The sequence below is a fragment of the Xiphophorus hellerii genome, chromosome 3, assembly GCF_003331165.1.
Source record: "Xiphophorus hellerii strain 12219 chromosome 3, Xiphophorus_hellerii-4.1, whole genome shotgun sequence".
In the NCBI taxonomy this organism is placed as follows: domain Eukaryota; kingdom Metazoa; phylum Chordata; class Actinopteri; order Cyprinodontiformes; family Poeciliidae; genus Xiphophorus; species Xiphophorus hellerii.
The window spans coordinates 1,555,551-1,579,454 of NC_045674.1; the positions used below are offsets into that span (position 1 = coordinate 1,555,551).

At 42.7% G+C, this 23,904-nt stretch overlaps 1 protein-coding gene across 1 annotated transcript in view; it reads left to right on the forward strand.

Annotated features, from left to right (window-relative positions):
* The window catches only part of gabbr1a (gamma-aminobutyric acid (GABA) B receptor, 1a), a 90,592-nt gene that overhangs the window by 42,891 nt on the left and 23,797 nt on the right, over positions 1–23,904 (forward strand). The window contains exons 9-16 of the mRNA XM_032558038.1: positions 1,016–1,186; positions 1,697–1,798; positions 2,066–2,131; positions 2,212–2,403; positions 8,284–8,529; positions 11,201–11,264; positions 11,876–11,953; positions 22,592–22,742. Coding sequence (XP_032413929.1) covers positions 1,016–1,186; positions 1,697–1,798; positions 2,066–2,131; positions 2,212–2,403; positions 8,284–8,529; positions 11,201–11,264; positions 11,876–11,953; positions 22,592–22,742 — 1,070 coding nt within the window. The remainder of the gene's footprint in view (positions 1–1,015; positions 1,187–1,696; positions 1,799–2,065; positions 2,132–2,211; positions 2,404–8,283; positions 8,530–11,200; positions 11,265–11,875; positions 11,954–22,591; positions 22,743–23,904) is intronic.

The window sequence follows — 23,904 nt, forward strand, 5'->3', positions numbered from 1 at the left end:
CATTATTATGCAGAATGGAAACCATCCTATCACTGCTGCACAGGCTAAAATCTGCTTTCCTGCACTCAGCCAATCAACACCAAGAATAATAAATGCTCTTTCTGGATTGGCCACTGTGTCGATTAGCATCATGTCTAGATGTTTCAGCTTCTTTTTAATATGTTAGATATGTTAACTCTATGAAAAAGAATCTGTGAATTAGCAGAGTTTCTGTGAATAATTTGGAGTCGAACAGAAAGTAGTGAAGTGTGAATAGACTGAGGTCTGATGTAAACCAGAGTGAAACTTTGATTAGCTGTCGCTGTTTCTGAACTTTCAGTTGAATAAAGTTTGACATCTGTCAAGAATTAAAGCAATTAGACCTTTATATTCAAGCTCTTATTTTGAAGTCAGTTTTAGACAGCAGTTCCATTTCCTTTCTTCATATTCGGTTGATACAGAAACAAAGATGGCGGGGCCATGCGAGAACAGGACAGAGAATCGGTGTGAGCTGAGTCCAGTGTGGGAGGGAAAACACACTTTATGTGGTTTTATTTTTAAATATAAAAACTGGATTGTCCTTTAGTTTTACCTTAACGGCGTTCGATCATCCGAGCTGCGAGGCGGAGCAGCGTTAGCGTCTCAGTCAGAAGGACTGAAGGCGAGAGGATAAAAAAACATCTCAACGTCCTTTATGTTCTGAAACAGTCAACCTGATTCAAGAGAAAACTCAGGTTTTTCAGAAAGTGGCCGCTTATCGATTAATCATTAGTTGATTAATAAGATCAATCAAATTCAGATTAACTCATTAATCAATAATCTTGCATCCATAATGTAAATGTTGCCTCTTTTGAGAATATCTGAGCTGCTTAGACAGATGTACTTTGCTAATTTCTCTCTCTCCTCTCCGTCCTCTCTCTCGCCCCTCCATCCTCTCTCTCCCCCCTGCCCTCTCTCTCCCCCCCATCTCCTCTCTCCTGTCTCTCCCCTCCGTCCCCTCCGTCCTCTCCGTCCCCTCCGTCCTCTCCGTCCCCAGCTGTCCTACGGCTCCAGCTCTCCAGCGTTGTCCAACCGCCAGCGCTTCCCCACCTTCTTCCGCACCCACCCCTCTGCCACCCTCCATAACCCCACCAGGGTGCGGCTCTTCAAGAAGTGGAACTGGTCACGCATCGCCACCATCCAGCAGACCACAGAAGTCTTCACCTCAGTCAGTAACCCTCCCGCCCCCGGCTGGGTTTCCTCTTTGTTTTATCACAGCAGTCTTTGGTTTCCTGATCGTCCTCCCGCCTCTCTCTGTTTGTTTATTAGCTCTTTTTGTTGTTTTCTGGCCACAGTCAATCTCTGCTGCTGACTGATGAGGGATTTTTTTGGTATATTGGTTGTGAGAAATATTGATCAAGCAATACATCCTCCTCAGGAGCGGCGGTCGATGCCGCGGCACCTGGCCCGTTTCCTGTAATGGAAGTTAATGATTCTGCTCCGTCCTCTCTCATCTCGCCTTCTACTTTTCTCATTTCCAGCTGATGTCTAAAAAAATCCTCCCTGCTTCTCTTGTTTATCTCACACACACTCATCCCTCTGCTCTATATTTCCAATATGCACTCCAGGTGCTGTTATTAGTTTTGTTTTCCCCGTCGGACTTGCTTTTGTCGTTCAACCTGTCACCTCTCTGCGTGTCTCTCTGCCCCCCCACCCCGTCCTTCCTTTCATCTGCCAGACTCTGGATGATCTGGAGCAGAGGGTGAAGGAGGCAGGCATCGAGATCAGCGTTCGTCAGAGCTTCCTCACCGACCCGGCTGTCGCTGTCAAGAACCTCAAGGTGCTTTGATTAAAAATTCACCTCGGCTGCTGGCCGTCTCCTTCCTCCTCCGCCTCACAGCTGCACACGACGCCATCAGCATAGAGGCGACTTGATGGAGGAAATTAATGCGCCACGCTAATTATCAACTCCTGAACAGCAATATGTGCCATCCTGTCAAGCAGCGGGACTTTGGCACATTGTGCTGCCACATCAAGCTGCGATATTGTGAAGTCAAATTTATGCTGCTGATGTAACTAAGCAATGCTTTCTGCTAATTTGATGCAGCGCCAGGATGCCAGGATCATTGTGGGGCTGTTTTATGAAACCGAGGCCAGGAAGGTGTTCTGTGAGGTCAGTGTGTTTCCTCCCTGTCCAGCCGCGTTTGACTCGGCGTCTCCGGGACTGATGCGTCTCCCTTCCCCCCGCCGCAGGTGTTCAAGGAGAAGCTGTACGGGAAGAAGCACGTCTGGTTCCTGATTGGCTGGTACGCCGACAACTGGTTCAAGATCAAAGACCCGGCCATCAACTGCACAGTGGAGAACATGACGGAGGCCGTGGAGGGACACGTTACCACGGAGATCGTCATGCTGAACCCCGAGACCGTCCGCGGCGTCTCCAACATGGTGAGGGCTCCACCCAGATCCACCGTAACCGTGGCAACGGATGGCAGGAAGTCAGAGTAAAATATGATGGCTCTAGAGAAGATGTTCTGGCGCAGCAGGTGCTGACGTAAAAAAAATCCAAAACGAAACGGGAAACAAAGCTAAACCATGGAAATCTACAAAACTGAAAATATAAAATAATCAGAACTGGATATGGACTTAAAGTTTTATCACAATATTCTGTGGTACAATTCGATAACGATAAAAGTGATAACAAAAAGTGATTTCTATTTCACACAGTAACTTCATTTAATAATATCTTCAAATCTGTCGATATTTATTGACATTTCTATCGAACAAACAGTGAAGAACAATATAAAACTAACAATCCCAACAGTGTGGACAGTTTTATCATCATTAAGTGGAATTTATCGTGACAACAATAAATCAAAATTCTTAGCAATTTGTCACAATAATTGATAATCAATGTGATTAATGCCCACACCTAGCATAAACCATAAAAACAAGGAGAAAAATTTCCATGATGTTGGATCAATGTTCAGAAAAAACCAAAAGCTCCATTTCAGGCCTCATCTACCAGGTTAAAGGTCAAAGTTTATGAAAAACACTTAGCAAGTACGTCTGGAGGGTTGAAGGAGAAAATGACAGCAGGATAAAAGACGAGACCAAAGTAAAGACTTTCAGTCAAACTGAAAACCTTTCATCAGCAGAAGCTCGGCGTTGGAGGAATGATGCTTTGGGCTCCTCATACACTGACCGTACACTCCTCTGCATTACAGACACATACAGCATTTAAACTGCAAACTGAAAATCTCACATCTTTCTTTCTTTGGTCTCTTAGCAACCAGCACAGCCGCATGTAGGTGCAACTTGGAGGTGTTTGCACTTTTTACCAGCTGGGAAGATTCAAACACAAACGGTTCCTTCTGTCTGATGGTCCTGCTGTTAAAGACGAAGAATTAAGCAAATAAAGACCAAATGTTAACTTACCATACAACCGGAAGACAGAGAAAACCTTTAAGCACTCAGGAAGCTGCTCTCTGAAACTCAAACATGCTGCATAAAAATACAGTTGCATTAAAAACCCACAGGTTGTATTTTGTCCTGCTGTCCCAGTTTGTCTGAAAGAGGTTTATAAAAAGCAGAGTGGCTGTAGGAGATGGGAGTGTGAGTTTTTGTGCCCTGGTTCAGGAGAGGAGGCAGCAGATCTCAGGTCTGATCCGCCTCAGGAGACGAAGCGTCTTCCTGGCACCGAAACGGCCGTAAAGGACCGGAAACGACGACTTCTGAGTCTGTCCTGTCAGAGCTCGGCTGCTCGCCTTCAGTGATTTATTTCCAGTTTGTCTCGTTAGTTTTGATTCTCTATGCTGATGGATTTTTAGTTGGGCTCTCCAGATGTGCCTCTGAGCCGGTTGGTGTCCTCCAGCCCTGCTGGATCAACTTGAATCAGATGGTTTTTGACTTTCTGTTCCGTCACGCTGCGTCTGAACGCCACATGTTGTCTGAACTCATTTCATTGATCAGTTTTCCATCTTTAAATGAAAAATTGAAACACTTTTTATCAGTTAAATGGTGAAAATGTTATTTTTTTCTGGACTGGATAAAGATTCTGGCCTGATTCTGTGGCGTCTGCTGCTTCAGCGATCCGTCACGTCTTTTCTCTCGGATTTTCTCCTGCGACGCGGTTTGAGCCCCGTCTGCTCATTCGTGGTTGTAAACTTTTGGGCTCTCATATGGAATCCCCTGAGATACGAGTTATTTCGGTAAAAGCCGGCGTGTTGGAAACAATAATGATAAGGCTTGGGTGAACTGTGTGTGACCTGAATCCATTTAGTTGGGAATCCGCTGAGGATGCTCCTGCTAAGTTTCGCCCTCGCTCGTTTTAACGCCTGCCTTTCTCATTTAGAAAGATTCTGGTGCAGCAGCTCAGATTCCCGCCGTCCTCTAATCGTCTCACGTTGTCTCTTCCTCTCCGGATCCGTCCAGTTGTTGCTCTGATGATCCGTCTCTCTCTCCGTCAGCGTTCCCTCCTCCCACCTTCCTCCTGTCTGCTCCTCTTCATCAGCAGCTGCTGTTTATATTCCAGCAGCACCTGCCACTACCTGCGGATTTAGCTGTCCGTGCGCCGCTCGGCAGTTGATAAGAATTACAGCCAGGCCTCCTGCTTACAGTCAGATCCATTCAAATTCAATTTCTAAGCTGAAATTGGCAGATTCGAGTGATGCTGCGGGCCGAGCCGGAGCAGACTGTCAGCTGCCTTTCAGTGGGCAGCGGCAGATTCAAATGGCAAAAGCCGGGGAGGAATTTCAATCAGATGAAATTGACATAACTGAGTCGGAGGTGTGTAGGCCTAATTATCCCGAAAGGATCCAGAGAGACGGCTGGATGAATGGAGTCCTTGCTTTCAGGGGGGCTGGTGTTTTATCACAAAAAAAAAAAACTGCCTGCAAGAAAAGAAGTGAGACGCTTTCTCTCTTTATAGAGTGACTGTTTCTATCTGCTGTGTCTCTATTTAAATGCTGTTGGTGGAACTGTGGACTTTAAATCGAGTCCAATCAGCCGTTAACCAGGCGGCTCAGTTTGTTTTCTTAAGAAACGTCTCGCCTTGTTTTCACATCCCTGAAGGACCAGGATGTAGGAAAACATGGAGAAACGTTCAGCCTTTTGTAGACGCAGCCTGGAAATGAAAACATGGTTTTACATTTTGTTTTATGAAAATGTAATGACATGTTTCAGTTTGCAGTTTGTGCACCTGCTCATATGTACTCAGGTTGAAGACATTGTCACAATCGCACAGAAGTTTAGAGGACTTTTGACTTTGTTTTTTAATAATGTGCTGCAGTGAATCAGAGATTTTGCTCTGCCAAAGTATCTCAAGTTGTCATAGTTTGTGACCCTGTGGGATAAATTTATATGCAAATCCCATCCAGCAGCATCACAAACTGAACAATAGAATTTAATCTCTAAGTTTGGGCAAAAAACCTGAAGAAAAGTCAATATTTGTTTAGTTTTTGGTTCAAAAGCAAATAAACAATGGTTTAAATGATTAGTTGTGCATTAACGCCACAGTAATGGCGTTGTGATCGATCCAGTTATTGGCTCCACCCATACTGTTATTGATTTATATTTTAGCACTTTAACTCCTTTTATCTCCTCTGCTGCTCCAGTTTTACCGTCATCTTGTCTGACCCCCCGCTGGCTCCAGATCAACAACTTATGCATCGATAAAAAACCTCGGTTAATCTTTACATCTAGAAGCTGAAGGGAGCAGGCATGTTTGCCCAAATGTGATATTGCAGCAGTCATCTTGGTGGGCACAGCTCTGAATGCTAATGAGCTTTAATAAACACATTAAACAGAAAGAAAACAAGCGGAGCGGAGTGTGTGCCTCTGCGGTCACCTTTACTGTCCCTCTCGGTCCCTCAGGCTCGCCTGCAGTTAGCTTAGCTGGCACAACTCTGATCCCAGCAGGCGTTTTTATTCCCAAATAAAAAGACGGGGTTATGAGTGGCTGTGTGGTCAGCGCTGCTGTCCTTCACTGTTCTTGCAGGCCAGCCCAACGACATGCAGGAAAGATTTCTGCTCAGTCTGATGAACGGATCTATGGCAAGCTACTGGTGCCAAATGTCCTTTTTTCCTTTGCCTGTTGATTGGTGGAAAACGTTCAGATAAACCTGAGGGAAGTTGGTTTTATTCCTGCGCTTTTGATCATTTATTGTTAATTACTTTTCCTCTAAATTATGATTTTAATTGCAGTTTTGCAAATAACTTTAATTTGTTGTATAGCACAAAGTAAAATGCAAATATTTGTACTTTAAAAGGATCATTTGCAAGCATAGTGTGCAAAATGAATAAATTAAACTTTTTCCTATTGATGCATTTAAAAGCAAAAAAAGTTTTCAGAATTTAAAGTATGATGAAATTAAATTAAAAAAAAAAACAGACAGAAATAAACCTCAGTTCATCAAAACCAATGATGAAATAATCTTTTTTAGTACAACTGTTAGCTGAAGAAGCAATAATGGAAACTGTGATGGTAAATGAATATTCATTAGTTATGTATCATTATGCACCAGTTGAACATGATTAAATGGTGGGTCGCCGGTGTTAGCGGACCTCAGGTAAATAACTCACATCCACAGTGGGAACCGTCTTGACTGCCTCTAGTCGTCCATGTTTCTGCTGCCGGGGAAACAACCAGTCAGCTCCAAGCAAAGGAAATGCTCCTCCTTGATTGGCTGCTTTACAGAAACCAGCCAATAGGAAGTCAGCTAGCAAGGCACTTGATTATCTAATGCAGCCAGATGTGTGTGTGTTTGTTTATTTATTTATTTTATTTATGGTGATGTTTGTGGCTCTGAGGTTCCTGTCTTCCTAACAACGTCCAGATGTTCCAGCGCTAACTCCTGCCAGCTCATATCTTACTCCACCGCCTGTCTGCTGCTTCGTTTGGGGCTCCAAGCCTCTCACCCGAACCCTGAGAGGAGCAGCGGAGCTGTTTGTGTCCACGATCTCATTCTTTCTGTCTCTACTCGGAGCCCGTGAACGTAGATGAGGGTGGAAACGTAGATTGACTTTAGGCTCCGCTCTCTCTTCACCACAGCAGATGCAGCACCAACCCGCCCATCGATCTCCTGCTCCGTTTTTCCCTCATTCATGAACAAGACCCTGACATACTGCAGCTCCTCCACTGGGGCAGGATCTCGTCCTCTGTGGACATTTCTTTAAAATGTGGACATTTCTTTAAAATGTCCACAGAGGGAAAACCAGGAAGTGATTGATCCGCGTGCTGAGAGGAGTTTAACTGCCTGCGTGTATCCCGGCTTCCTCTGGGACGGAGCTGCTCATTTCTAGTCGTTAGCTCAGCTGAGTTATTTCCCTCTGAAGTCATGAATCAGTTTGAAAAATAACATCAAGCTTCAACCAACTCATCTGTGTTCCAGCTGGAAAACCAGTGGGAATTGCTCATTGTTGTTCGTAATGACAAGGCTAACTGTAATTAGCACAAGCTAATTCTGTATTCAACGTACTGAAAGACTTTAAACTTGGAAAAGTTCAGCAGCATTCTCTGTATCTGAATTAATGAAAGGGGACCTGTTATGCTCCCTTAAGCACATTATGATTGATCTATGGGCTACAAAACAAGTTCATCACATTTTCTGCACAAAATTATTCTTAGATAATGAGATTTATTCTCCTATTTTCAGCTGCTTTTGGACTCTGTCACTTTAAATTCACATAATCTGCTGCTGGCCACGCCCCTCCAACCCAGCGTTTGCACTCAAACAGATCCACAATTATACAAGTATGCATCTTTGAAAAGCAGAAGTGGAGCCTCCTGCAAAACCAGCAAGAATGTAGGAAGGGGTTTGTGGAGGGTAAATCAATAACAAAGCTTTTGTCTTTTCCAGCAGCCATTGTACAGCGTATACATCAGTAAACCCAGCTGAGCAAATGTGCTGGAGCGTTTCTGAGGTTGCTAGGTAACGGGCTGGGCTTTGCTGAGGTTGCTAGGTGATTTGTGATGTCACATTCTGGAGGTTTTTGAAATGGCTCATTTTCCACACACCAAAAAACATCAACTGGAAAACAGCTGGATGTGTTTAGAAGCAGTAGAAACACAAATGGAAAATGTGAATTTAGCATAATAGATCCCCTTTAAATCAAACTGAAATAAATAGTTTTTACTGGCGTTTTTCTCCACACCAGGCAGCCATGCTGCAGTTTGAAGTTCAGGAATCCAAATTCCAAGTTCAAACTGAACACATTATTCCAGCATGCTGCTTAGTTGGTGGATTTTAGCCCTGCAGATTCATGTCAGAAAGCTTTTTGTGTTAACTCGGTTTGACTTGTTTCTTCTCCGTCTCCTCGCTCCGCCAGACTTCACAGGAGTTTCTGGGAGCCTTGATGTCTCGTCTTGGGGGGAAGAACCCCGAGGAGACGGGCGGCTTCCAGGAGGCGCCCCTCGCCTTTGACGCGGTGTGGGCCCTGGCGCTGGCCCTCAACAAGACCGTGGCCCCCCTGAAGGCTAAGGGCCGGCGGCTGGAGGACTTCAACTACAACAACCACGACATCACCTCGGAGATCTACAGAGCGCTCAACACCAGCTCCTTCGAAGGGGTTTCGGTGAGTGCAGGAGATCAACAAAACATGGGAAATAAAGTTTCCGTGTGAGAGTCGGACTCTGACCGTTACCAGACGGACGTTCCAGAGCGATTAGGCACCGATCTCTGCAGATGTTCTGGATCCACTGACTTCTAAAAGCACCGCACTACCTCTGAGTGACATCTCTACTGAACTGGTGGAGGCAGGAGGGGAAGAATAATTAGGGAAATTATTCTGACATTAATCTTTGTAGGGAATCGGTTCCCACAGAAATCCTGTCTGAATGTTTGGACTGAAATGTTTTTATTTTTTAATGTTGAACAGAGAGATTTGTTCAGAGTGACGCTGGGAGGAAATCCGTCACATTTCAGAGCCTTTCTGGCTTCCAGGAGAGTTTGAGCAACTAACGACCGTTTTAGTAATTAATTGATTAATAAAAAATTACATTCTGTAGATTTATTATTAAACAACATAAACTTTTAAAATATGCAAATGAGCAATTCAGATCTTTTTGTTAAATAAGACAAACATTTTCTTGCATTAACTACTGCAGTGAATCTGGAGCAGAAGCTAAAACTATCCAACATTTACAGACAAAGGTTTTTATCTTAAGGTCTAAATGTATTTATATTTGTACAGTTTTGGCTTAATTTCTGTCCTGAATATGTTTTTTAAGCCAATTCCTTTTTTGAGTTTGTGTTCTCCAGTTAACAATTAATCGATTACTAAACTATATTACTATTATTTAAATAAATACTGACAATATTTTTGAACAGCATTCAGCAGGCTGAAAACCCAGCTCCATGTTGAACTTTTTCTCATCATGATTTGAGGAAAAGTTTGGGCTTATGAAACGGATCTGATCGGTGCGTCCGCTCTCAGGCTGGCTCATTGACGGCTCTGTGGCATCGCATCAATATTTGTTCATCCTATGAAAGCTTCGTTATCGATTCCCAGCGTGGCATTTACATTTGGCAGCTCATGTTGTGAACTTGAAAGGAGTCAATTGAGCGCACCGATTTCCAGTGTTGTATAGTAACGAAGTAAAAATACTTCACTACTTTACTTAAGTACATTTTGGAGTACTTCATACTTTCCTGGAGTATGAAAATGTTTGATGACTTTCACTTTTACTTCACTATATTTCCGAACTCAATTGCGTACTTTTACTCCGATACATTTTCAATGTGTGGTTTAGTTACTCGTTACAAAAAAGCGAGAGAGAGAAACGAAGTGTTTTGACCCCACCTACTGATTAGCAAGCAGGCTACCGAACAAAGTCGTAGCCTGCTTGCCTGGCTTGTTCATCACCTCCAATAGGATACACCTGTTTCGCTTCTCCCATTGTTGGGGAAATCAGAAATCGGAACACCTTGCATCGGGTGGGAGGGGGGTCGAACAGAGAAGAGTGCTGCCCGCACTGACGCGGCTCAGGGATTACGTGACACGCAGCGCCGTGCCCTATAATCCACTGTAAGCTATGTAATGTGTTTTGAGGCAATTGACCAAAATCCCGGACAATTTTTAAATTCCCCCCGGACATCTTTTTAGGTCTGAAAAGTAGGACATGTCCGGGAAAAAGAGGACGTCTGGTCACCCTAGTTCAATGGGGGACAGAAGCCATAGCGATAGCAATTTAGACTAAATTTAACGAATATAGGAAAGGCATGCAAGTTCAAAACCACAAACCATTAACATGTGCTACTCTTTAAAACTGGAACAATTTATTAGCAGGTTTCATTTTGCCTGCACTTGGTTGGGTACATTATTTTAAGTTTATTTGACAAGTTTACCAAGATATAAGAAATGTCATTCAAACTTGCCTTGTTTTACTTTTTACTTGTACTTTTCATTACATTACTTGAGTACATCCATTTTTACAGTAATTTCCATACTTAAGTACAAGAAGTTTCAGATACTTTAAGACTTTTACTCAAGTAACATTTCAGTCAGTGACTTCGACTTTTACCAAAGTCGTATTTTGGAGAGGTACTTGTACTTTTACTTGACTCTGAGATTCCAGTACTTTATACAACACTGCCGATTTCAACAGCCCCTCTTGTTGGCTGCGAACTCAAACAAAACCACTGGAAACACGCAGGCGTCGGCTGGATTAGGTTCGGCCATTGGACAAATTTATCGACTACGGGCTGAGCCATTCAGCGGTTATTTTTCATTTTTTGCCTATAAGTTATTGTCTTAATAATAGTAATAACAATCCTTGATTGGAGCCATGAGACAAAATAACTCCTGCTGTTTTTAATGGCAAACACAAAATCCTTCCAGCTGCAAGCAAAGTTTTATTTTCCAGAGTGACTCCAAGTGCTGCAGCCATTGTTTTCAAACTTGGTACAAAAAGCCAGAAAGTTCAGAAAATACATTTATTAAATAATAACCACAGTGGTGGGATTGAGGCAGACAGACTGGCTTTTCCCCAGTTTCATCACGTTTTTATAGGGTTGAGTACGAAACAACAAATATAAAATTTAAAATAAAAAAATCTCTAGTGAGCATGTTTGCTTTGCATTTAAAAAATAAGTAAATAAAAATCTCCTTTGCAGTCTTAAGTCTTTGTGAGCAATTTAATTAAATACAATAAACACAATAAATACGTGATGGAAACATCATGAAAAAAGGAAACCAGACGGTGTGTGTTTGTGTGTGTTTTCTAACCCAGTTCTGTCCTCTCCAGGGTCACGTGGTGTTTGACGCTCAGGGTTCCAGGATGGCCATGACCCTCATCGAACAACTGCAAGGTAAACCCGCTCAGACTCAGAGTAACAGCGCTGCTGCTCTCAGCTGCTTGCTGCAGTCTTGACGCTGTAACGGCGCCTGCTAACAGACTTAATGCAGGAATGTGGTGACTCAAGGCTTCGCTCTAATTGGCCAAAAGTTTCTCGGTTTTAAGCTGTTTCTGGAAATGGCATCCTATTTGTCACCAGTGACTTAATGAGTTTCCCGGCTCCAGATAAGGTGGGGGATTATTCTCCACCTCTGTTCTCATTGGCGTCCTAATGGATGAAAATTTCTAATCCGGCCCCCTTGTCTCCGTGACGCTGTGTCTCCCGCTTCCTGCTGTGGCGTTGAGGTAATTTGACATCCAGGATGAGGCGACCTGACTGGAATGCCTGATCCCACCTGGAGCTCATCAGCATTCCCGGTCCAGCTCTCCCCTTTTCTCCTTCTCTCCCCTTGTTCCTCCCCATGCTGCTTTTCATCCATCATTTACTTTAGCTGTTTATCTCATTTCTGCTGCTCTCGTGGGCTGCACTGACAGAAATACCTGCGCTATAAATACATGTTTACTAGCTCTGTGACAGAAGAAATTACACATAATTAGCTCCTGTTGTTCCTCTTGATGTTGCAGGAGGAAGTTATAAGAAGATTGGTTACTATGACAGCTCCCAGATGAACCTGAGCTGGTTCAACAACGACGTCTGGATCGGTGAGACATCCGACCGTCCGTCCCTCCATCTGTCCGTCCATCCTGATTGAATGTTTTTGGTTTCTGTCTTGTTAAAATGCTGTTTTCTCATCTTTCATCTCATATTTGAACTTGATCTCAGCGTCTCGTTACTCTGATAATTCCCCCATCTGAACAGGAAGTCCCATCATTGCATTTATGTATCAGATTTAACTCACATGTTCTGGTAAACCAGATCTTTCTGATCAACGGTTCCCTGGAATCTCCACAATCATTACAGAATATTACAACTCCGATGTCTTTTTCCAAATCATTCAAGTCTGGAGCAATTTGCCTCTAAAACTCTCCACTGCAACTAGAAAAAAAGCCATTCAATACAGGCATTGCATCATGTTAGTAAATGGTTTTTGAGTCATATTGCAGCAGGCGGATAGTTAATCGCACCGGGGCAGGGGAGAGTACCATCAACGCATTTGTGTCAAATCTGATGCACATTAAGTGCAATTGGCTGTAGTTAGGTTTTTCAGATGAAGGGTTATTATTGGCAGCTTTCGCTCGCTGTCAGTCTTCAAGCTGCCGCTGCTTTCCCCCGTATGAAACTTTCTGAACAGGTGATGCTGTATTCTCAGAACGGTCTGAGTAAATGCATCCCTCCGCTCATCAAGTGGATGTTCAAGTGGTTGTGATTTTCTGTAATTCCTGCAGCTATCAAACGGAACAGAAAAGAAAAGCAGGTTTGAGGTTAAATGCTGCAAAAAAAAAAAAGGATTTTTATGGATCCTAATGACCAGCAGAGAGCGTGACTAACAGCCAATGCACTTTTTTTAATAAGCAGGAAACGTTTTAATGAGCTAAACGTCTCTGCCTGACACCTCACAGGCTAACTGGACCAGAACTTCTGCAGCTCAGGCCACACCAACCGTAGCGTTGGCTGGAAGTCTGCAGCCTGTCTCCTACTTCACCGTGAAATCCCGTTAATGTTGATTTACCTCAAACACCACGGCCGGCGCTGCGCCTGTTTACTGGCCCGGCTGCTCCCTGCGGAGGTGACACACTTGTTTATGGACGGAGTGTGTCGCTGATCAATCGTTCGTGTCCCAGTGGCTCACAGAAAGCTGCCCTTTTTTAGGCTTTTAAGGAAACGGATCCCTGCCAAGGCTTAACCGAGTCCTGAAGAAGCTCAGATTCCAGGTCAGCGTCCGTGGTGAAGCATGGTTGACCCGTAAACATGTCCGGCTCTTTGCGTTGCCTTGTTGCTACCAGAAGCCTCTAATGTGTGAGAATCAGCTGAGTTTGCGTCTAAAGGGTCAGATGTGAGTTTCGTTTGCGATACAAAACATATTTAATTGCCTCCGTTGAGAAATTGCCTTCCTTTCTGCATTTTGTTTTTGACTGTTCACCAAATAAAGGCGCCGCCATGTGACATCTTTTTGTTGGGAGGAAGTGAGTAATTTCCTGCTCTTTGGGCCTGACTCCGTTCAGGGAAGTCTTCTTCTTGTAGAGCGGAGGAAGGGGAGGTGGGGGGCTGCGAGCTTGAATTGCTCCACGCTGACAGGGTGGAGTAAACACAGCGGTTCTCCATTTAACCCCTCCAATCATTTCGCTGAGGTCTTACCGGCCCCCCACACCCCCACACCACCAGCCTGCACCACGCTGCACTTTCTCACTCGCTGCACGGTCGCCCTAACAACCGCTTCAGCTCAGCTTTTCTTCTAATCGCTGTGGCAACTGTTTCAGAGCAGGGTCTCCATGGCAACACCCTGTCCCGATTCTTTCATCAAGGACGGAGGAGGGTATCAGTGCTGCAAACACAATAAGTGAATGGACAGTTGACATGCACACACACTCAGGAATACTCCGGCTTCCTGTTCATTCATTCACTCACATTTATGACCTTAAGCTTCTCATTATATATTTAATATGGTAGCATAACAGGCCTATTTATGCAGCTATTCACCAGAGTGAAAGACGGCTCTTAATTGGGCTCATGTATGAAAACCGTAAGACAGAGGGAAAATGTAAGATTTAAATGAAAATATTGCTCAGACTCACCTTGGTTATGTATCAGGACTGTGATCCAAGTCCATCTCTGAATGGCTAAAAAATAAAAATAAAATTCACTGTAATCTAACTCCAGTCCGTTTGCGTAGAAAGTCCGGTTAGTTTGTGGAGGTGTGAACTCTGGTCTGTCTACAAACGAACTCTGGGTTGGTTTGAATTCGTATGTGAACAACAAGCAGTTTGGAAACCGCTCCAAACGCAGGAAGTGGACTGCAGTGCAGGGCATTGTGGGTAAATGGAACCAAAACAAACATGCTCAGCTAGCACTAACAGGAGAAATGTCTTGTGGTCTTTAGCCAAAGACAAAAGAGAAATGCTACCAGCGCTAAAATCTTACTCCGTTTTTGTCGTTTGCTTCAGTGTTTCTTGGTGCAGCGCCCCCACAGGCGAGGAGGGGAACAGGCTTTTAAAGGGTTTGGTTGGTTTGACAGTGAAGTATGAAAGAGAACTGCACCAAGTGAAAAGTGTTGGAACTTCATGTTGTAAATTACCTGCCCTAAATTAAAGTCAGGTGTTTCCTACTGAAACTGTGGACAAGCTGCTAGTTTTATACCGTTTGTCTTGTTTCTGGAAACCTACTGGATGGAAACAAAAGCTCAACTCAACCGTTGAGTCTTTTCACTTCAGATAAATGCCACTAACTCCAAAGTGGTAGCATTTTTTGCTAATCCTGAAACTTTTATTCCTGCCAGCTAGACAAAATGCTAGCTTGGCTAAGTATTAGCATCCCAAACCAGGCACTAAATGGACTCAAAAAACTAAACGTTTGAATCTTAGTTGTTAAATAATTTCAGTCATGATAAATTATGATTGTGAAACAGTTTAAAATAAGATGGTGACTCATTGTTCAGACACGCGCTGCTAGCTGCGTTGTGTTTCCATGATTGGCAGCTCATTAAATATGACCAGAGGTTTACTTTGAATCCCAGTCACTGAACCAGCTGTGCCTAAAATTAGGCATCCACCGCTTCTACAACCTTTATACACGAGAAAATTATTCTGTCATTTTCTTCTTGACATTGCAAATATTTTCAAAACGAAACTTTTCCTGAGAAACAAAGATAAATGTAATTTAACATAAAGAAAGTGGGTGATTTCTGCCAGGCATTCCACATACTGCCGTGACTGGCTGAGTTACACAGTAAAAGGGAGAAACTAACGGATCTCAGTAAAAGAAAGCATAGGATGTGTTTTCAGTAAAAACATTCAGGAATCATTTCTCATGGGTCTGAGTTGTGAAACTTGGCTGTTGTAAGACCAGAGCGGCGAGCCGCAGCTGACGGTTCAGTCCATCCGTTGGTCTGTCAGCCTCACTGTTCTGTTGACCAGATGAGCCAAAGGCTAATCCAGTGTTTTGCTGAGTTAGATTGGAGTTGGCACCGAGGTCGAATGAGCCTTGTCATTTCACATCGCTCGGCTGTCTGTTAGCAGCGCAGGCCGGATCTGTAGCTGGTATGAATTTAGCCTCCACAGGCTTCTTAGTCGACTCGATTCTGACACTTTTACTGCACCGCATGCTTTTTAAAGAACTCCAGCACTGTGACATGTTGGCTATCTTCAGGCAAGTTCTTCTCTCTAATATATTCATCATCGTTGGTTCTGGCTCCATATTTAGTTGTCTGGTTTGACTTCGATGTAAAGGTGAAGCATCGTATTCAGTAAAACCCTTAGAGGAAGATGTTGGATTATGATAAACATCACACTCCTTACATGAAGAGTAAAATTATGGGTCAATGCACAATTGTGCAGCTTTGTTATTACTGCAGGCTGGATTTGCTGCTAAAACGTTCTACAAAGATGGACACAAGCACCTCAGAGCTGCAAACAAAAAAGGATTGTGATGAAAACAAGTCTTCAGAAGTCTTGGAAAGTCGTTAAAAACCCTAGAAGGAATTTAAAAGCCTCTAAAATTTTCCTCTCGTCTGTCATAAAGCCTGATGTTTGTTTGAAACGGGTCGGTAGCGTCATTCTGTAGGGAAACACTGAAAAGCTGAGATCAAAAATGTTCCTGCACAGTAAACAAGCTGATTGGTTGCTGAAAAGCAACGCCGCCAGGTTGCTTTGAAAAGGAAAGTGACGAGTGACAAACCAGTGAAACAAAACACAACCAAACCTTGTAGCAGCTAATTCAGATCCAGATATTACATAAATTAACCCTTTCATGCCTAGTGGTCACTACAGTGGACAGCTATCTTTTATGTTATAAATGCACACAGACCACTGAAGTGGACACTAATGCATCATAAAATACACCATCAACTACTGGCCATCAGCTGCAAATGCAAGAAATTCTTTTTGTTAAACCCAATATGGCCGACAGACAAACCAGCCTGCCGACCGACCCGGTTCCTCCTTCTCCTGTAGACGACTCTTACAGGTAAAAAATATTGTGACATCAGATAACACCTAAAGAACAATACGACTGATGTTTTTTTCAAATAACAACTTTGTATTTGGAGAAAATTTCAATTGATCACCTAAAAAAAAAAAAACGTTTTTTTTTTCTACAAAATTTTTTTCCCACCTTTTTTTATGCCTTAAGAAAATAAAAAAAAAAATTGAAAAGAATCCTGACACATGCATAACTTATGCATGAAAGGGTTAAATACATTTCTTCACAAAACTGCATCAATATTTGAATAATATTACTCAGGATTTTAAAATAAGTAAACGTGTAATATTTATTGTTTTGTTTGCTGCTGGAATCGTTTGCAGACGTACAGTTCGGCAAACGGTTGTAACGAGACTTCGTGACACTAAGATGGCACAATATTTCTTGTTGAAACGACGTTACCTTTATCACTTTATCAGGGGACATAATGTCATTATTGTCATGGATAATAATAATAAGTGGCTGTTTTAAGATGGAGACTCAGCATCTATTCTGGACTCTTGTTTTGAAGTATGACAGGAAGTGGTTCCTGGGTTTCTCACTGGTGTCGATGAACAAAACGCTGTTCTGTGTTTTTGTACTGATCAGCTCGAGATTCAAACTGGAAACAGTATTTAAGCTCCTGGGTTTTCATGACTCGTTCTTTCTTTTCTTTGCCCATGCTCATTGTCTTCTTTACTTTGTGGAGAACCTGCAACTTTCTCTATTTATTAAACCTTTGAAATGCATTTTTCCAGTGGCTCTTTGCTTTGGCTCAAACAAAATGCTACAGAACAAATAAAGCAACCAGTATGTGTTAGTCTGACTGGGACTGGGATTTTACCACTAAACTTTCATTTCTTTTCTGATGAATTGGTGGATTATATCACCTGTACCTGGAGAAACATTTAAACCTGATTCTCTGGATTCCTGGAGGAAATCTGATGTGTTCAGATGGAAGGATATGTGTGAAAGAAGTCCTGTCGGGCTTTTGTTTTTCTTTGTGCAATACATCATCTTTTGATAAAAAAATAAATTGGTGTTTGTTGGTTGTTTATGTATCGGATCTTAGGAAAAGTTTTGAGATGTCAATCAGCCTCAAGCAGAGATTCAATCCTAACGAAGAAGTCTGACAGACGTTTTCGCTCCATCAGCTTTCAGAGGAGCAGAAGAGGAATTTATTCATCTGAATATTGATGTTTGATTAATAAATGCTCCATAGACAATGTTATGATCAGTTTTTCTTCACAAAGGCGTGAAAGCAAAGAAAGTGCTGTTTGCACTCAGTGCTGTAAAGATAACCATCCCTTTGTTCAGGTGGGTAGTTTCAGTTTAAACATTTTATCTACGATACTCTGGATGTGCAGCGTTAAAGCTCAGCTATTTGTGATGAAGACCTTCAAATCTCATATTTGCGGTGATGTGACTTTCCCTTCCAAACTAAATAACTATGACAACATCAGAAGAAAGTTTTTCAACCAGTGCTAGCTGTGCTAACCCTAAGGCGCTAATCATAAATGTTAGTTCTGCTAACGGTCAGGCTCTATATTAACATGGCATTTAGCAGAAGCTAATGCTAAAACTCTAAAGCACTAAACTTTAATTATGTTGAGAATTTCGCCCTCAACAGGATCTAAATATTTATTACGCACCTTCCTGAACAAACTTTTCACTCAGTTTTCCAGCTGTTGAGTTTTGCTAACTAACATAAAGCACGCTGGACGTCAGGGGATCTTAAACCGCTACTACAGTGATGCATTCTGGGTACAGGATGAACACACGCAGAGAGGAAACAGTCTTCACTCACTTCAAAATAAGAGCATGAATATAAACATCTAACTGTTCTTAACATTCAGAAACCAAAACTCTAACAAAGATGTTTAACTTCATTCAACTGAAATTTTACAAAACAGCCAAGTAAATGAACTCTTAATAAATTATCTGGAGAAATTAGTTTAGGGGAGATAAAAGTGCTGAACTTTTTCAGAGTTGGCAAAATTGCGGATTAACAGAAGTTAGCCTGCCACTGTTCTCAACTTTGGTCATTATAAAAAAGCTGAATTGATTATGTTAAAAGTTGCCCAACCAGCTCAGAGTCGCCACCTGTTGAGTCAGTTTGAAACTGCAACCAGGTAATAAAATTCTCTTGGTAAACAATCCTGATGAATTGGAGGAACTTCCTGTTGGTGTGCAGCGAGAATGAGACGATTTCACGCTAAATCCTGAACTTTATTTCAGTTTTTTTTTTTTCCCCTCAGGTCTTCATTTTTTAGCCAGTGTGACAATGTGGAAGGTAACACTACATGCTATTAAAATATCTCTCCTCGCTCAGATGTCACCAGCTACGCACTCGCTGTGTGACTGAGGTGACAAGCATCTAAACAGAGCGTGATGGGCGTCTTGACGCCCTGCAGGGACGACGCTCTGACACTTTCCTCTGACATCTGACACATCAGCTTCACGCAGCGCTGACACTCCTGCTCTGCTTCCCCTCTGACATGCACACACTCCTCGCTCCGCGCATGCAGAAAGGCTTCCCGCGGGCTCACACTTGAGCATGTTCACTCACGCTTGAAGTCTCGATCCACATACGTGTGGGATTTATTTAGTCCACATTTGCATATGCTGTGCTCAGATGAACACGCATGAATCTGCAGGCAGGCGCAGATTCATGCAGACAGATAGTCGGAGGCTGCTGGGTGTAAAAGAGACTCTCTGTCCATCTGCCCGTGTTTGAACCTGTCTCACTGAGGAGTTCTTCTGGTGTAAAGCTACGCAAGCATGAATAATTCGGTGGTTAATACACACATTCCTTAACCACTGAAGCCCCTGGTGTTTTATTTAGTTTTTCACTCTCAGTCAGGGAGAGCTTTACTCAGCTCAGAACCAACAACCTCTGACTGCATGGATAAAACAAAACATGGAGGAGAGAGTCACAAATCTAAAACTCTGGAAAAAAAACTCAGCTTTAGAATCTCAGATTATGTCTCATTACAACTCTAAAAAAATAAATTATATCACCAATAAACAGTTAGAGGCTCCAGAGAAAACTAAAAAATGTTTTATTACAGTCAGAGGAATTCTTTCATTCAGTTTTAATTAGAAATGCAAAATTTGATCTGTTACTTCTGTGTAATATCAGATTCACTGAGGATTGCTTGGATGCAGTATTTGTTGGGATTTTCCATTTCATGTGCCAGTAATTCAGCTTTCATTCCCAGCAGCCATCATCAGTCTGCTTTAATCCAACTCCGGTCCGTTTGCCCAGAAAGTCCAGTTCAGTCGGTCTAGTTTGGATAAAACTGAACTCTGGTTCGGTTTGAGTGCGTATGTGAACAACAAGCGGACCGGAGACTGCTCCAAAAGCAGGAAGTGGACTGCAGCACAGGGCATTCTGGGTAAATACAACCAAAACAAATGTGCTAGCATAGAGTTAGCGGGAGAAATGTCTCGTGGTTTTTAGCCAAAGACAGAAGAGAAATCCACCAACCGCTAAAATCTGATGCTGCTCCGTTTTTGCTTGTGAAGACAGAAATTTTGCTCAGTGTCTTCTTCAGAGGTTTTTGTGTCATTTTCTTCAGCGCCCCCACAGGCGAGGAGGGGAACAGGTTCCTGAAACGTTTTGCTTGGTTTGAGTCAGAAAACCACAGCAGCTGGAAATGGATCAAATGTTGCAACTTTGATTCTCAATCAAACCGAGTTCACTGGAATGTCAGGTGTGAAAACATCCTAAAACTCAAAACTCGAGTCTCAAAACCAGTTTATTCTGTGTAACTGGAGGTGAAGCCAGAATGTGCCTCATGTTGTCTGAATGTTTGATTCATCAGGTCATCTGCTCATGTTGTCTGCAGTTACATAATTAGACCACAGACTCCATACCTGAATTATGATTCAATACTAAGTAAAATATATTTTATATCTCCTTATTAAATAATTACATTGCACCGAAGCCTTTATTTTGGAATGGTGACCTTAGGTAATATTTATTGTTTAGGGCTAAGAATAAAGCTTCTGAGCAGAGAAACCTGTCGGTCGTATAGTGAGGTTCAGCATGCAGTCACACAGTGAGCAACATGAGCAGAGAGATTAAAATGTGCTAATAAAAGTCATTACCATGACAGCTAATAAAACTCCTGGAGATTAGAGCTGGATGCAGAGAAACCAGAACATTCAGTGGAAATGGAAACAATTTGAGACGTTTTAGAATAAAACACAGTTTGTTGTTGTTCTACAATCATCAGGAAGCTTTGGGGACATAATTGTAGATCATTGACACATTTACTGGATCACTGTTTTAGTTTCCAGGTGTTGAATGAAGCGGTTTGTTTTTGCCAGTGTTTGCTGCAGTGGCTTTGCTGCAGTGCTGTAGTCTCAGTACTCTGGGTGTGGGGGGTTGGACAGAAAAGGCCCAGTTACTCACAAACAGTAAATACAGCAGAGAGGCAGAGTCTGGGTCTGAAACTCAGATCTGGGAAAAACAAAACACTCAATTTAACCGAGCCTCAGCAGGAAGCCAGAAACCAGAGGGATTTACTGCTGCTAGCTGTCCAGGCTAACTGCTGTTAGCCATTACAGGCTAATGCCACTTTGTTTATCATATACATTCACTGGAGCGAGAAGTTCAGATATGATGGACATAAACGGGAATGTAAATCTCCATCCAGCTTTCTTTGAACTCTTCCACCCATTGTTTTTACCCAGAAACGATTTAGAAACCAATTAATCAATTATCAGTCCTGGTTTTGGACTGCAGGAGGAACCTGCAGAGAACTAACCCAGGAGAAAGGTCCCAGGCCGGGACTCGAACCCCGGACCTTCTCCAGGGAGCCGTCTGAGGCTCCAACTCATTTCCCCAACTAGGAACAAAGGAAATCTAAGTCACAAAGGGAATTTCTCCACAAATAAAAGCTTTTCCTTGTAACAGATTCCCAACATGGACCCTCCAGGATGTAGCTCATCGTAGAGTCAGTGTTTTTTCTCTGCGGCGCCGGCTCGGTCCCGTCTCTTACCTGCACCTGTTAAACACTCTCTGCTGCAAGCTGCAGCTCGTAACGTCGCAGGAGCTGCGTGTGTGACCTTCGTGTTCAGACCAGACGCTGAATCTGTAGCAAAGGTTGCGTAACTGCCAGAGCCAGACAGAGTGAAATGGTCTGCTGTTTCAGAGCACCTTTTAACCTTGGCCTTGTTGTAAAGGTTTTTACTCACTCACCTGTAAACACACACACACACGCCCACCCACGCACACACACACACACACACACACATGAAGCCATGGAGTCAGAGCTGCCGTGCAAAGTGCTCGCCATCTGGAGCCACTTGGGGTTCAAACAAACTGCCGTTGTGAGGAAATGAAGGTTCTGCTATTCCCAGCTGTTGTTCCTGCATCTTAAATGAGGCAAAATGTGAAGACTGTCGGTGTTTTCAGGAAGGTCACAGAGAAGAGAAACAGATATTAAAATATCAACATGCCGGATGGAATCTGTTCGAGACTGCAAAACATTTCATTCCTGTTTGTGTTTTTTTAGTGCATGTTGCTGGTTGTCTGTCTGTCTGTCTGTCTGTCTGTCTGTCTGTCTGAGGCTCATTGCAGCAAATCTGCAACAGAAAGGCTGAAAAGGAAATTAATCAAGTTGTTGCTTTGGTCTAGTCAAAGCCCAGACCTCAGCCTGATATGAGCGGTGTGGTGGGTAGCAGAAGTGACTGTGATCTCTATCTGATGTTTGTTGGTTCGTTGTGTGGAAACAGCAACTCTGTGACCTTCTGTTTGATTCGAACGAATTCATGAGGAAAACAGAGACTGAATGTAAAAACTGTTTTCTCAGCCCTGCTGCACCAAACTCCCTTGGCAGTTTGGAGGGAAGCTACCTCATTTATTTGTTACATTTATTCTGTTTACATCAGCAACCGTAGCATTAGATCTAATAGTCAAATTTATTAAAATGTCCCACAGCGCTCTTACATTCTGTTTTTTTATGCAGTGAGTTTAAAATGAGCTGCAGATACAACAGAACAGCTTTTAGTGTTTCACCAACAACCCTGAAGTCGACTTATTTCTGTTTTCTATCAGTTTTTACAGAAATCATAAAGTTTGACAGGTTTTGCTGTTTGTAGAAGTGGAACTGAATTATTTTAGCGCAGCAGGATCATTTACAGCACTGGAGCCTTTCTGTCATCTGAAACTCACCGTGGTCTCAGACCTTTGAAGACTCTTGTGGTTTCCTGTTCAGGCGGGAAGCCTCCGGCGGACCGGACCGTGGTTCTGGAGGAGTACCGCCTCTTGTCTCAGAAGCTGTTTGCGTCGGTGTCGGTCTTCGCCGGCCTCGGCATCCTGCTCGGCATCGTCTGTCTGACCTTCAACATCTACAACGGCAACGTGCGGTGAGTTCCCAAACAGCAACACGTCCGTCCTGATAAAGCTGAAATATTCATTGGAACGATATTCCTTCTGTCCTCTTATCATTTTTATTTAATGTCGTTCTGTTTGCATCGCCGGTGGGTTCGCAGGAAGTCCAGATGAGTTTTCCCTCATAGACTTATGAAAGTCAAAAATGCATTTGAAGAATATGAGGCTGATTCAAAAGCAAACAATGTTTTTCTTTTTCTTTGCAGTCAGCTCTACTTTTGTTTTCTAATAACAAAAACTAAAAGTTTCATCATCTCTGGTGAAATTTGATTCTTTGCTTGGTTTTGTTGAAGATGAACGCTGAATGTTGGACCAAAACCCAACATTAATGTCTCATTTAATCACCAGAAATCAAATGTTAATTTATCAATAACGCACATAGATGCATTGAAAATTAAAGATTATAGTTTATTAGTAAATACAAACATCCTGGACGGAGGAAATAGTCACCAATCTGCCTTCAGGTCTGGAAAATCTCATGTTTCCTGCAGCAAAACTTTTCAAATAAAACTGAATCATTCAAAATGGAATTAAAATCTTAAAACTTTGGTGAAAAATAATGTTATCCTTAAAAAATGTAAGAAATGTAGTTTTTATCTCTGCACTTAATAGTTTTTAACAACATTTATCTGATGCAAAACGAGCCCAAACCATCATGCCGCCTCCACCTTGCTTCACCATTGATGTGTAGCGTTTCTGCTCTCCTGCACACATGCAGACGGGGGTAGAGTATCAGACTGACAGAGAAGAACATTAGAATAATGAAGTCTGTGCACTAACCAGGAATCTGTCTGTTTTGGTTAAATCATGTTTGTAACTGGAGGTGAGCAGAGCGGAGTTCGTTCGTGTAGCTTTACTTCAGAATAACAGTCCAGAGGTGAAAGTGGGAGGACTGCTGATGTCTCCAACACACCTGGATCCTTCGAGTCATTCCCAGCATTCCCTCTTTAAGTGTCAATAATCATTTTTTGGATGTGAATCAGAACAAGAATAAATGTTTCCTCTTTTGAAGTCGGGTGGAGAGATTTCTCTGGTGTTGCTGCAGGTTTTGTTGTCGCAGCTTAAGCTCAGCCCAGGACCAAATGCAAATAGAGATGCTTTAAAATAAATATCTTTTGAACTGGGATTTGCAACCTT